Genomic DNA, 13,674 nt, shown 5'->3' with positions numbered 1-13,674 from the left:
TCCATATGCGCCACTATTACAGGTAAGTCTGGAGATGCGGTTCCGCCACTCCATTCAGTGGGCCTTAAGTTCCCCTCCACTCTCGTCTACTTGTTACTTCACTTGCACTTTTGACAGCTAAAAGTCACATTTCGCTCTCTAAAGGGAAGCCAAGGAGATATACTGTATGTATACTGTATATATACCAGATTGTGTGTCTATAACTAAATCTTTACAGAAATAATCTTCAAACTGAACCCCTTGGTCAGTTATTTTGTGTGTTCTGGTAATGTACTGTTCTCAAGAATCGGGTCCTGGCCATGTGCAAGCTGTGCTCCACTCACTGTAAATGTCATTTGTGCATGCATGACAGCAGGAGATCCCAACTGGTAGATCGCATGTAGATGGTAACAAAATGTAGTTTGGTCTGAATCATCACTCGGAAACTTGGAACACTTTGCATACAGCGAAGAAGAGGAGATCCTGGATTTTTCAGTGAGGGAATAACAGCTTTAATAAAGGTAGTTCAGTATTTTCTGTTTTTTTAAAAAAAAAGACATTTTTATTCAAAACTACAGATATTGTGGCGATCTTTGAATCGCAGTACCTTGTTTGCCAGCTTGCTGCCTTGTCACCTGTAACAGGAACATGTGGTGCTCACCCTGTCAGAACACAGTGAAATGTTTTCTAAAATTAGTGAAAAAACAAAAAAACAAACATTTGATCCTCTTTGTATCTCAGAATTGTAGTTCTGCTGTCTTTTCCGCAATTTAAATGAATAAAAACACCGTCAGATGGAAAGGAGTAACTACACCTCCACATTTATCACACCTTCAAATGGAGAAACAGAATAAAAATGTTCAAGATAAGGTGATAATGATTAGAATCTCCTTCGGGAGAACAGGAGGAACGAGCCTTATTTGAAACCGACATCCAGGATCTTGATGTGGCCAAGATCTAAAGAGTTCTCTGAGGTTTTTGAAGGAAAAAAAAAAAAGTTACAGGTTCTAATAAAAAGATCTTATTTGAAATAAATCATTTCACTGTAGGCTAAACCATCTACAAGTGGGGTAAATATCAAACGACTGCCAATTAGTCCAGGACTGGCTGACCCAGCAAATTCAGCCCGAGAGCAGACTGTTTGATGATGAAACGATGTCTCCGACAACCTCATCACAGGACACACGACGCCGTGACTCTTGTTGGTATCAAAACTACAAATTAGAGGAAGATTACAGCCAATGGCCTTACAACAACAAGAGTTTTTGGAAGAGTGTGTTCTGGACAGATGAATCACAGAGTTATTTAGCAGCAGGCGTTTTGGAGGACAAAGACATTCGGTGGTGAAATTCTGCACCATCAGAAGAGTGCTCTAAGATAATACCAGGCCATCTGTCCGAAAGATGATCCGGATGTGGACCTTTCAGCAGGATAATGAGGGTGGTAAATGGAGGTGAAATGGACTAGACTGATTTGAATCCCATTGAAATGTCTGATGGGAGGACTGGAAACTAGCAGTGCATCTAGTAAATGAAGGAATATTGCATGAACGAGTGGTCCACAATTTCAGCAAACATCAGAGCGTGGCAGATAATTGTAGAAAAAAAATGCCTGGGAGATGTTCTTTCTGCTGCAGTTGTAGCTTCTGAGGCCAAGGGTATACTCTCTCTCCAGAATAATATTATTACTGCTGAATAAATGATTGACATGGCTACCTGACCTGTGGTTTTGCTCAAGTATATCATCTTTCTTTCTTTCTTATCTGTCGGCGCTGTATCAAAAAGGGTCAAATTTTTGCTTGTCCAAGTGTTGTTGAAGTACTTCTAATTCATTCAAAAGATGCCACGTTTTGCAAAATCCCATCACCACTTTGACTGAGACACTGTTTTATGTTTGAAGTGAACTGTACGTTGCTAAATCTACTGCACTCTCTACTGGCTTCCATGAGTAAGTGGGTCACTATGTAGAACAGGCAGGAGGGAGTTTCACGGCTCCTTCTCAGCTCCAAAGCATTTGCCAGATGAAGGAGATTCCTCACTTCACCAAGCCTAAAATATGAAAACCTATCAGTCACAAAGGAGGGCCCGCTTCTCATCGTATGTGAGACATCTCTTCCAGAAAAGGTGTCTTCCTGCAGCCTGTGCAGAGCTGGTCCATCCACAACGGTGCCTCGTGTTGCAGAGGGGTGCGACGCGGGTAGAATGTGTACGAGAGGTCATAGTTCAAGAGACAGCTGAGGGAGGCCATGTAAATGTCGGAGAAGCGACACAGACGTCTGGAGAAGTACGTGGGGTTGTGACACGTCCTGAAGATGCTGCCGAACTGAGGGTTGAATAAGTTCTTCGTCATCACCCTGAGACACAAGCGAAGGGTAGAAGTCAGATTCCTTACCTTGATCAAAGTATATATACCACAAAGTAAAACTACTCACTATGCAGGCAGAGTGGCCCCTGTCAGAATTATACTATAGTAAATATCATCTATGGTTAATCAGGTGTTATTATTAATGAATATATAACCAGCATTTAAATGTTATAGCAGAGGCGGAACTCATTCATCATTTACAGTTCACTTAATTTACTAAATAACTGCGTTGTGTTTGCTACAGTTTAGTTTTAACATCTCAAACTATCTGATGACATAAATGTTCAATTACAGCACTGTACTTTCATTGCGCAGTACAGTTTAATAGTATTTAGTTACTATGTATCACTACTAGTACTACTACTACTTTAAGGCAGGCCCATTGTGTTCATACAAGGTATTCCGAGGATGTCACTCACCTGAGTTCCTCTCTTTCGTTCTGCCATTCCTGAAAAACCTGTTTGGACTCTGGGTCCCGATGTGTCTGGGATATTGAAGAATACAACAGCTTGAAGATGGTAGAACAATAATCTGATGATGTAATCTGAACTGGAGTGTAAACGTTCATTGCATTCTTTTGCTTTATATGCCTGGAAACAGAACATCCTGTACGTGCCTCTCTGAACAGTTTGGGAACTGACTGGGTTTTTTTTTTTGACATCCTGTTTTGTCAGCACGAAGAAACCACAGAGTGTGAGTGAGAATTGTGGTTTTCTAACACTTTACTCATCATTCAAGAGCTTTCCGAGGATGAGTAAGAGCTGGTTATGAAATGTCAGCCACAGGCTATTAACCCTTAATGGATAATTCCAAAATTTTAAATCTATTGCCACATCTCTTTAGGGTCCAACAGGAACAAAAATCAGTGGCATTGATCCTATATTGAGTGAGAATGTTGTTTTGATGGCTACAAAATAATCCCATGGGGTAATTTTCGCCATCTGAATAAAAAGTCATGGATTCTGGCTATAGGAAAACAAGGGCCCAGGTTTGAATATACTGGAATTATTATTTAATGCCTCTGGATTGGGGTTGTTGTGAGACTAGGATTGTTTGTTTGTTTGTTTGTTTGTTTTAGGTGTGTCAAAGCAGCCTTCACCATCAGTGTGTGAGTGAGTGTGTGTGAATGGGTGAATGAGATGATACCATAAAGCACTTTGAGTGCCGCTAAGGTAGAAAAGCGCTATATAAATTAAGTCCATTTACCAATTGAGTCCATTCAAAGTCAATGGGTATAAATCTTTACAAGAATACTCCTAGCAAGCCTGGGGTTCACGTCTCACCTGTAGTTGTTCCATCAGGCCAGTCAGCGCCTGTAGCCAGGTGAGGCTGAGGGCATATTGGTCGGTGCTCACAACTTTGGTTTCCTGCTCCAGCTCAGGTACGATGGCTGCCGTACGCCAGCCATGTCGCAACATCAGGTCCTGAACCAGAGAGGAAAATTAGTCAAATATTTGCCTAAGATAAAAAAACAGGATAATCCTCCGTCAAATAATTGAAACACTGGATAGTGTAGCTTTAATGGATGTCAGTTAAAGAGAGAAACTTCATAAAACACAGGACCTTTCATGTATCTAAGACGCATCACCAGATGTCCAGAGTATATTTGTATGGTATTTTTAGCCATTTTATAAATTTAAAACAAGTTTCCTGCCAACCAAAACCAGTAAAAATGTGTTGCTGTCACTTTATAAAGCCCTTTTCACAATGTTGTACAAAAATACACTTGAGATCTGCCTGAAGAATATAAACCCATTAGCCCCTCAGATGTTTAGGAAGCAGTGAGCCGGTGCTGCCTCCAGTCAAAAACAAACACAGTCAAGCTGCTTTTAGCTACTTAGCAGTGCGCAGATGGAAACAACTACCAGATTACCTTAAATGATGCCACTTTACTTCTGCTGCTATCCTGCAACATTTGATAGGTTTGAGTGTCAACACTTTTATTGACCCATTACTGAATTTGGGGTGTTATGTCTTATTGCTGCTCTGTGAGTGTATTTCTGGTCTCCATCCATCCATCCATTTTCTATACCGCTTATCCGTTAAGGGTCATGGGGTGGAGCCTATCCCAGCTGACATTGGGTGAGAGGCGGGGTTCACCCTGGACGGGTCGCCAGTCCTTCGAACTGCCATCAGGAGCAGTTAAGGCAGGGGTGGGTAATCATGTGCCATGGAGGGCCGTGTGATGCAGGTTTTCCTTCCAACCAAACACTTTAATAGGTGATTCCACTGATTAACACACCTTCAGCCACAGGAGAGTGTTAATCAGTGGAATCACCTATTAAAGGCACATGGCACATGATTGCCCACCCCTGAGTTAAGGGCTCAGTATCTTGCTCAAGGATACTTCGACACGGTCACCGGGGGAAGTGAGGATGGAACCAGCGACCCTTTGGTTGTTAGATGGCCACGCTACCTCTGAGTCACGCTGCCCCTATTTCTGGTCTATTTACAGTTTAATCTATTTGTATTCATTTCTAAATAAATAAAATAAAATGGGGGGGGGGTCTTTTACTATATCTAAATTATTATCTAATTCTATGTCTTAAAATTTTGTTCTGAATAAACTCAGGCATCGTGTTTCGTACCTCCAGTTTGTTTTAAAGGTGGTACACAAATGACATTGCCTCACCCTCTTTTTTTTTTTTTATAAGGCACACAAAAGCACTTGGGCATTCTTTTTTTTTAAGCTATGTTAATTCATGTAAACATAGTGATCTATGGCATCAGTTCTACCTTCCTGAAACAATATCAAATGGGTCTATACTGCCATCTGCTGTTGTAGTTTTCATTCTGCAGCTCAATCTAAATCTAAATCTAGATCTGGCCCCTCCCACTCTGAAACCAATCTGGCTGACATGCCTGTGTTAAACACGTTCTGTAAATACAGCATCTCACACAGAGTTCCTATCTAGTTGTCTGGATTCTATGTTTGTCTACACAAACACATTTTCATTTCAGATACAGAAGGAGTGAGAAAGGAGTGGGAAACTATAAGTCTAGACTTATTATATGATATGTAAAAACCTTAATTTTCCAAGTTTGAGTTGATGCTGCAATCTATTGTTGCTACTTTTATTTCTTTCCATGTATTGTTTTATTATCATTTTTTTCAAGTTAAAAATAAAAGAATTCATTCACAAAATTAGGATGCCATTTCAGCAAAATGGTGTTTTGATTTTAAAATTCCTACATTGGCAAGAAATGCCTAGGACATTGAATTAAAAAAAAAAGTGCATTAATTATTAGAAAATATCAATAGCAATTATTGGTAATGAGGTGATTCATCATTTGACACTCACAGCCAAGTCACTATAAAGATGATCTCCGAAGTAGAGAACCTTTGATCCTCGCCAGCCGGTCAGCCTCAGGAACTCAAACAAGTTTCCCTGAAACATAAAAAAGTTAATGACAGTGGATCTGATTTAGCTTGCAACCCCTCCCATCCACTACCCAGGTGCCTTAGCACTCCTCGATGATGAAAACGTCTTGAATTGTCCTGAATATTAATTGGAAAGTTACTCAAAGATTGATGAAAACAATTTTGATTTAATTGCGTTACATATAATCTTTGGCGCATGTGTGAAATAATACTGTGGTGAATGAATGCTATTGTTATTTTAATTGGTCATCATTGAGCCCCAAAGGCAGCCACTCACAAAGCAGTTATTTTCCTCTCTTAATTCTACCTCACTTGTCTTTTAATACAGATTCATGACAGAATCACAGAAGGTACAGAACACAAAACATTAATGCATTATTTTATTTGTTGCTCTAAAATTTTGTACCACAAACAGTTTGAATTGGCTTTTGTTTTTGCTTCTGAATTAATCAGCAGTTTTATTGAATGTGTCGAACATTAACTAAAATCTGTCCTACTTTTAAAAGTTTGTACCATTTAACAAATTGTTAATGCAGTTTCCCTACATGTCCCCTAGGTAGCAGTATATATTCAGTTCACATGTTACAATTACATGTTAAACACAGAAATTAATATCAAACTCAGATTTTTTCTCTCTCTTCCATAAAGAGGAGAAGAGAGAAAGTTTAAGTTTCAACGTATTTTTCAGCAGACTCTCCAGTCATACAGACCTGTTTGTAGACCTGTCCTTTGTCTAAACTCGTAATCTTTTCCCACCGAAGGTCACCATTTCCATCCAAGCACCTGAAAGGTCTGGAAGAGTAACAATTTTTGAAATCTTCTGAAACTAAAACAAAACTGTGGAATCTGAGGTGAATATTGATCAAGTCTAGGATTCACCAAACATTTTACTCTTACGCCGAACGTGTACATACTTGATGCAGTCGGTGAAGAAATGAGGTTTGTCTGCTTGTACAATCACGACATCGAAAAATTCCCTCCAATTTTTTCCCACCATGTGCGTCATTCCTTTATCCCTGCACACCAAAAAAAAAAAAAAAAAAAAAAATTAAAGGGAACAGATGATGACATCACCACTCCATCCCCTTATGAGTCAGCGTGGACTCATGAAAAAAAAGTGGCTTTAGATGCAAAACACTTACACAAAGCTGAAGGGACTGTTGGTTATGAGGAAAAGTTTCTTTCCATGGCTGACTAACCGGTGCAAAACAGCCTCAGTCTCTTCTCCTCTCAGAATGAGCTTATCTAGGAGGAGAAGGAAGAAAAGAGAAATAAATACTGTATATGCTGCAATTCTCCGGTTTGACACAATCATAAAAATTTGATTTCTCACCCAGATCTTGCATGACCCATTTGTACATGTAGCCTTTGAGGTGAACCATGCCTATTGCTTCCTGAGGATTAAAGAAATATTATATTGAGTCAGCAGAACAAATCTGTACCCAGCAGCATTTTGCTGCAATCTCCGTGACTACTGATGAATATTTTCTCCAGACACCAAGCACTCACAAAGAAAAATCAATCATAAAATCAGAGCCTGAGACAACAAAGAACAAGAACAAACAGCAGCGCCCTGTAGCAGGAAACCCTGCACCCCAGGACCGAGAGGAACCGCTGTTACTGTTCATTGTTCTGCCCAGTTAAAGTCCACTCCAACTTTCCCTGAACTCAGCAAATTCCTGGGCCTCCAACTGAGGAATCACACAATGTGAAAACAGTGACATAGATGAGATGACCAACTCTCAGTGTGACCTAGAGGCTGGGAACCAGAATAAAAAGCCAGTGTGTAACATTAAACACTCACTGAGACGTCCTTGAAGAGGTGAACCGGATCATATTCAATGTTGTTGTTGATGAAAAAATCATTCGCCACAGCCAAGAGATTCATCTCAGGAATGGAAAAGATGTCCATGAACTGCTTCACCTTCGGCCCCTGTGTTGGATCAAACATTTTAATGCTCAACACGGACGGAATAAATGTTTCTTAACATGTAAAATTAATAAATCTCATTTGGATTGTTCACCGTGCCATAGCTGCTGTGCTGGATACAGAGCCAGGTTCCCATCTGAGTTTAAAGCAACATTATTTGGGTAAGATGCTTCCAAGAGGGATTAAAAGATGGAGAGGCATTCCTTTCTACAAGAAGCCTCGCAACTGCTCTAATCAGCTGACTGCTACTTGAGGGGGATTCAAAGTGAAAGGAAACAGGTCAGTTTAACCTTCGTCCCTATTGAATCCAACATACGTTTCTACTCTGAAGTTTTGCAACTGATAGAAAAAACAAAAATCAAAAAACTGTGTCCTTGTAGGACATTGCCTTCCTGCTTCATGACGGCAATGGAACAGACAAGATTACAAAATTCACCATCAAGACTTACGTAACACTAAAGCTGTGCAAAGCCTGACACTTGAAACCTCTGGATGGTAACATATTTAATCCTCAACTACATCCCTGTCTGAGAGTGGCTGGATGAGATTATAACTGATGTCTGGCACCTAAAATATGATGAGGAGCTTTTGCACCAATACAGGTCAGTCTAACACGCGAAAGATCCAGAGAATATCTGAGTGCAAAGGGCCAAAGTTGAAGACGTCCGTCAGGTTCAGTCTGTGGTTTAATTTGACAATATTAAGAATTCTCAGTGCAACAAAATTAACTATTTTCAGTTTAAAAAGAAATGTCAATCAACGATACGCTTTTTTTTCCTATCACTGTCTAGCAAGCACAAACTGATTTTACGCTGCACTACTTCAAGCTATCCCTCTACTAACTTGAATGTGGATAAATTATTCAAGTGTGCAGCTCTTCTACACGTTCCACGTGTTATTAAAGCAAATGGGTCAGTTTCTGATAGAGAAAGGTGTCATTTCGCTGCCTCGAAACAATGTAGCTACTGCTTTACAGCCTTAACAGTAACAGAGTGGAGCTGATGACATAAGCAGGGTATCAACAGTTGATAACTGTAACGACTGTCAGCGCAAGAAAATTGAGACAAGAGTGCCACATTATGGCTTTAAATAAGTCCGGAGTCTTGCTTTACAGGCACATTTCTGATGCACGAGGATCATGGACAAACACATTTCCTGTGACTTCATTGTATCAGTGAACTATCGGCGAAGTAAAGCTGCAGCAATAGGAAATGTCTGGTTTGCAAAAGTAATTAAAGTACAGAATTTACAACAAGTTTCAATAAGACATCAATACAAGGAAGGAGTGAAATTCTCAGCATCGCCTCGGGACATGAATAAATTAAATATTTCTTGAGAAAGATTCAGAATGAGTCTTTCATGCTAGGTCACATACTGTATATACTTATACATGTCTTATTGATGTTGAGTCCCAAGTCACTGCAAATGCAACTCTTTCATCAGAGCGCTACTCACTAGCCAGCCAGAGAGCTGCTTGAAAGCATCTGATACAGAGGATAAGACTGCATTAACATGACTGTACTCTAAAAAAATATAATAATCATAATCAAACACCTTTCCATAGAATCCACTGTCCTCCTGCAGGGGGATGTGGTAAGTCCCTCCGTAGAGCTGACGGATCTCATCATCCTGCACCGGGGCCAGGCCCCTAGGAACATTAAGAACGTGAATTACACATAGTTAGGTCAAAAATATAAATAATATGCACACATAGTTATTCCAGCTAGTATCTGTTGGATCAACTGCATTTCTCCCATCACCACAACATCGACCTCTTACCTGTAAACTGTTCCAGGCTGAATGTAATGGAAGGCATCTATCTTCATCAGAAGACCCTAGACGGTTGATTTTTTTTTAATTAAAAAAAAATTAAAATCATTTTAAATTATCAGTGCAAAAAAAAACAAAAAACAAAGTAGATGAAATTTTCATTAGCAATTTTAAAACTATTAACCTTCTGGATGTCATAATGAAGACCCCGAACAGCAAAGTTGTGAATGTAATCATATTTGCGGATGCCCTCGGGATACTGTTGAGCAGGAGGACAAAAAAATTAATTGATCTTTATATAAAATGCAATGTACTTGAAGAAAGGTAACACACACACACACACACACACACACACACACACACACACCTTGTAGTGTTCAATGAGAAAGTCTCTTGCAGTATTATAGATCATGGTGTTGAGTGTGTTTGCGTAGAGAGCCAGCGTGTAGTCATAATCAAAGCCGTAGATGTCAACTTCGCTCAGGCAGACCTCGTTGTTGGCGTAGACGGTGGAGGAGTTGAGGACGTGACAGGCGCCGGGCGGAAGCAAGTCTGATCCAGGTAGAGAAGACCAGAAACACACATGATTACCAATTAAAAATATAATAATAAATATTTGCTGCAGAAAATGAACCGTAAATGCAACACTGTGAGAAGAGGCAGGAGAGAGGTGAGTTTAATACAGCAGCCCAATGCACTTAGAAGCTGCTTAATCAAGAACAGTGAGTCCTGTCACAATGAGGACAACACCGGTGACAGAGGACAAATTCCTCTGCGTTTACGTATATAATATTTCCATGAAGGCTGGAAACTGTGGGCCTGAGAGGAGCTTCTTAAGAGTTTCTAGTTTAAATTTCCGGGGCTGTCTTCTTGAATGGGAGTGATGCTGTGCACTCAAACATGACATCAGAGGGATGAAAGTATCTCTCCATTCACTTCTAGAGTTAAAAAAAAAAAGAAGTCGGAAAATTGTAAAAGAAGACATCCTGAAAGAGATGAATCGTTTGATATTTGATTGGTTTCTGTAGCCAAACGTACAGAGGAAGAGGTAGTTGTGAAAAAAATTGGCAGAAGACATTAAGTTTTAAATGTTTTATAAGATAAGATAAACCTTTAATCGTCCTACAGTGGGGAAAATGTAACATCATTACAGCAGCAAGAACAAAGGAAAGAAGGATAGAAAATGAGTTAATAATGACATTAGATAAGAAACATGTCCCACAGTTTCAAGGCATTGGTGTGATTCAGGACAGCCGACTAATAATGATTCATTATCATCATGTTCTTCATATAATGAAACAGGGATATTCTACATTTGTGAGGACCATTGTGATGATTATAAAACCTGCTGAGTAAGCACTTCTGACTTCATACAGAATTCTCCCGTTGTTTTCAACCTAGCGAGGCTGGCTAGCTCGGCCGGGGTTGCGTAACGTGCCTGTTAGATATCACCTCCCTACGCACAGACCTGTCAATGCGGAACATTTTATTCAACTCTCAGCTGAACGATGTTATTTAAAGCTGTCACAGGGTGGGAGCACAATATTCGTTACGGCTTGAAAAATCACTTGTTGGTTTGTTTGTGCAGCAGTCATGCAGTTTACACATGGGCACAGATTAAATCAACAGTTTCTAATCTGTCCCTGTGATAGTCACAGAATATCCTGGCAGGGAAACGAGTGCAAGAGGGTAGCTCCTGCGGGAACAAGTGGGTCACGGCCTTCTGTCCTAGGACAGTTCAATGATGGCTGCAGACTCTCTACTCATGAATATACCTTTTTTTCCTCTGCTGAGTAATACAGAGAGATTAGATCTATTAGCCCCCAACCCATGTTGCTTTATTCTGCCAAGATTTTTTTTAAAAAGGGGAATGCAAACAGTTACAGAAGTCCTGCAATACTTTGAGGAAACCTCCATTGCACCACAAGATTCCTCGGGTAAATATGAAAGGGCTTGTTTGTTTTTTTCCTTTTCTTTTCCGTTTTTATTTTCAACACAGAGACGATGCAGATTTACATTTCAGATGTTACACAAAACATTAGATCAGATAATAAATGACACCAACAGACTGACACTATATAAACAAACAAGATTACCATTGTGAGATAATGTCGTTTCCTCTGAGATTACATGGGGGCTGCATTTGGACCACATTTGGAATCTAAAGTAGAATCTGCCAGTAATACTGTTGTACTCTGTGGGTTGGGTTTTCTTTCTTTCTTTTTTTTCGCTTTTCCTCCCATTTCTTTCCTCGTTGTTTTGACATCATAGTTTGTACGTTTGCTGTGTTTGTTCAGCGTTTGACTAAATTGATGAACAAAAGACGCGCGAACAAAAGTTATGCCTGGGCATTTCAACGAGGACTTTGCAGGTAAATGAGTATTTTTTTTTATTACTAAATCAAACCGAATTGCTATGATGTCATAATGCACAACAACAACAACAACAAAAACGACTCTGAAAAGTACTTTGATAGTACTAATAGTACTAATAATTTTGCACATTGGGTTACACTTAAACAACATGAAACAACAACCCTGATTCAAACTTTTCTCAAGATGCCCTTGCTGGTTCACTATGCTAATTCATAATTAGCATGACAAAACATCAACCTGTAAACTAACTTCAAAGGCAGGCAACATCGCCCACAACAACAGTAAATTAGTGTTAAACTAACAGAAACAACAATAGCACTGCTGCTACTGATTATTACATCCTTGCCGCCAAAAAAAGTGCATTTAAAAGTCAAAGGTGTGAGGTTTTGGTGTTTTAGGGGAAGCTGGGTGAACTGAGGAGAAATATCACATATGTGACAAAAAAAAAAAAAATAAATAAATATATATATATATATATATATATATATATATATATATATATATATATATATATATATATATAGTTTTAAGTATATTTGTTTTTCCTGCAGAGTCAGAAACTAATAAATGACTCTTGTGAACAGTTTTCTTGTCTTTGGTGGACTCTAGTTGACAGTCTATAAGGGATGAAACAGGGGTAGGTGGGGGAGGTGCAATCTCAGACTTATTGTTGTTCTTTTCTTGACACGTTTATGTTTGTGTAAAACATTTGACAAAAGGAAACCCAACAACCACAGACACAACAGCAACCACAAAAGGAAGCCCAAAACGTCACACAACCCCAAAGTTGAGTTTATTTTAGTAAAATATTGAGTGTTTGTCTCAGGAGAGAAACTGGGAACACATGAACTGTATTCCTAAACTTGTTGCTTGTTTGTTTGTTTTTAATAAGAGCTGTGTCCTAAAATTCATCCGGCACAGAGGAGCAGCATCTGTGCCATCTGTCCGACTAAGCTCACGTTGCTGGAAAGAGGATGAATATTATCCCCCGAATTGACCTCATGTCTTCATCCAGGAGGGCGCAGAGTTCGATGACGTGGATGCTCGTTATGCAGTAATGTGCAATTTGATATTAAAAGGACAACGGGGGACCTTCAGCTTACCGTGAACCAGCCGTTTCATGTCATTGTACCGACTCCACAGGTAAGCTCTCTGGTCCAGGGAAGGTGCACTAAAGGAGGTGTACAACCGTCTCCTCACACCAGGAACACCAGACGATCCCGCGGGCTCCTCCGCTCGCTTCTTTGCCGCAGTGGCTGCTCTGTGAGGCGGCTCGCCAGAAGACGGCACGTCGCCAAGCGGCCTGGTGGAATTCGAGCTGCAACTTTCTTGCTCTTTTGTCTTTTCGCGGCCTTGCTTCCCTCCTGCAGACACACTGCATGAGGTGGACAGTCTGCTCACTTTGGAGGACCTAGCCGCCGGAGGAGTACCGCTTCCTCCGGTCCATAATGTTCGAGTCAACGCCGTACCCACTGTTTTGAGAGACATTTTCCTGAGCCGAGTTTCAAAACAGATGTGACTATTTAAGGCGGAGGAAAACATTCTACTCCCATTTCATGTAGCAACGCCCGCTCGACCACGCCTCTTAATTAAGAAGGCGGGGCTTCCGTCCAGGCAGCCAATCAAAAGAGACAGACCGTTATCATCAGAACAGAGACTTATGTTTGTGACTTTCCGAAACTAAATAAATAAAGACGCCTCAGTGCAACCACACATTGCTTTAGAATTCTGAAGGAGAATATCACAACATACTCCTATTTTTTAAACTTCAAATTTATGGGACATTTTAGGAAAGGGCGCAAAAAAAAAACCTTCAAATATCTGGACATGTCCACTCATGCCTTGTCCTTGTTGACCCCTGCAGGAGTAGTTCT

At 40.1% G+C, this 13,674-nt stretch overlaps 1 protein-coding gene across 2 annotated transcripts; it reads right to left on the bottom strand.

The window, feature by feature from the left end:
- Positions 1-954: 954 nt before the first annotated feature.
- On the bottom strand, positions 955-13,364 carry nt5dc2 (5'-nucleotidase domain containing 2). 2 transcript variants are annotated; one of them, XM_086213422.1, is made up of 14 exons: positions 12,904-13,364; positions 9,793-9,977; positions 9,610-9,684; positions 9,435-9,490; positions 9,210-9,303; positions 7,530-7,658; positions 7,059-7,119; positions 6,868-6,970; positions 6,640-6,741; positions 6,436-6,517; positions 5,646-5,732; positions 3,627-3,767; positions 2,763-2,827; positions 955-2,332 (listed from the first exon to the last, which is right to left on the bottom strand). In XM_086213422.1, the coding sequence occupies exons 1-14, from the start codon at positions 13,340-13,342 to the stop codon at positions 2,071-2,073; spliced, it is 1,881 nt and encodes a 626-aa protein (XP_086069548.1). In that variant the 5' UTR covers positions 13,343-13,364; the 3' UTR covers positions 955-2,070. The 2 variants fall into 2 exon arrangements, with proteins under 2 accessions (XP_086069548.1, XP_086069549.1); XM_086213423.1 differs by lacking the exon at positions 9,610-9,684.
- Between the last annotated feature and the right edge of the window lie 310 nt (positions 13,365-13,674).

This window comes from Aulostomus chinensis, chromosome 9 (assembly GCF_037954235.1).
Source record: "Aulostomus chinensis isolate RoL2024-O1b breed Wild chromosome 9, RoL_Achi_v1.0, whole genome shotgun sequence".
Classification (NCBI taxonomy): Eukaryota; Metazoa; Chordata; class Actinopteri; order Syngnathiformes; family Aulostomidae; genus Aulostomus; species Aulostomus chinensis.
This window is presented reverse-complemented; position numbering and strand designations above follow the sequence as displayed.

Excerpts from the sequence above, each read along its gene's own strand:
- nt5dc2 (XM_086213422.1), bottom strand. The coding sequence starts at position 13,342 with ATGTTTTCCTCCGCCTTAAATAGTCACATCTGTTTTGAAACTCGGCTC. Across the intron at positions 7,120-7,529 it reads ACCTCTTCAAGGACGTCTCA|GAAGCAATAGGCATGGTTCA; the intron begins GTGAGTGTTTAA and ends TTTAATCCTCAG. Across the intron at positions 2,828-3,626 it reads GCCTGATGGAACAACTACAG|ACACATCGGGACCCAGAGTC; the intron begins GTGAGACGTGAA and ends TCAATATCCCAG.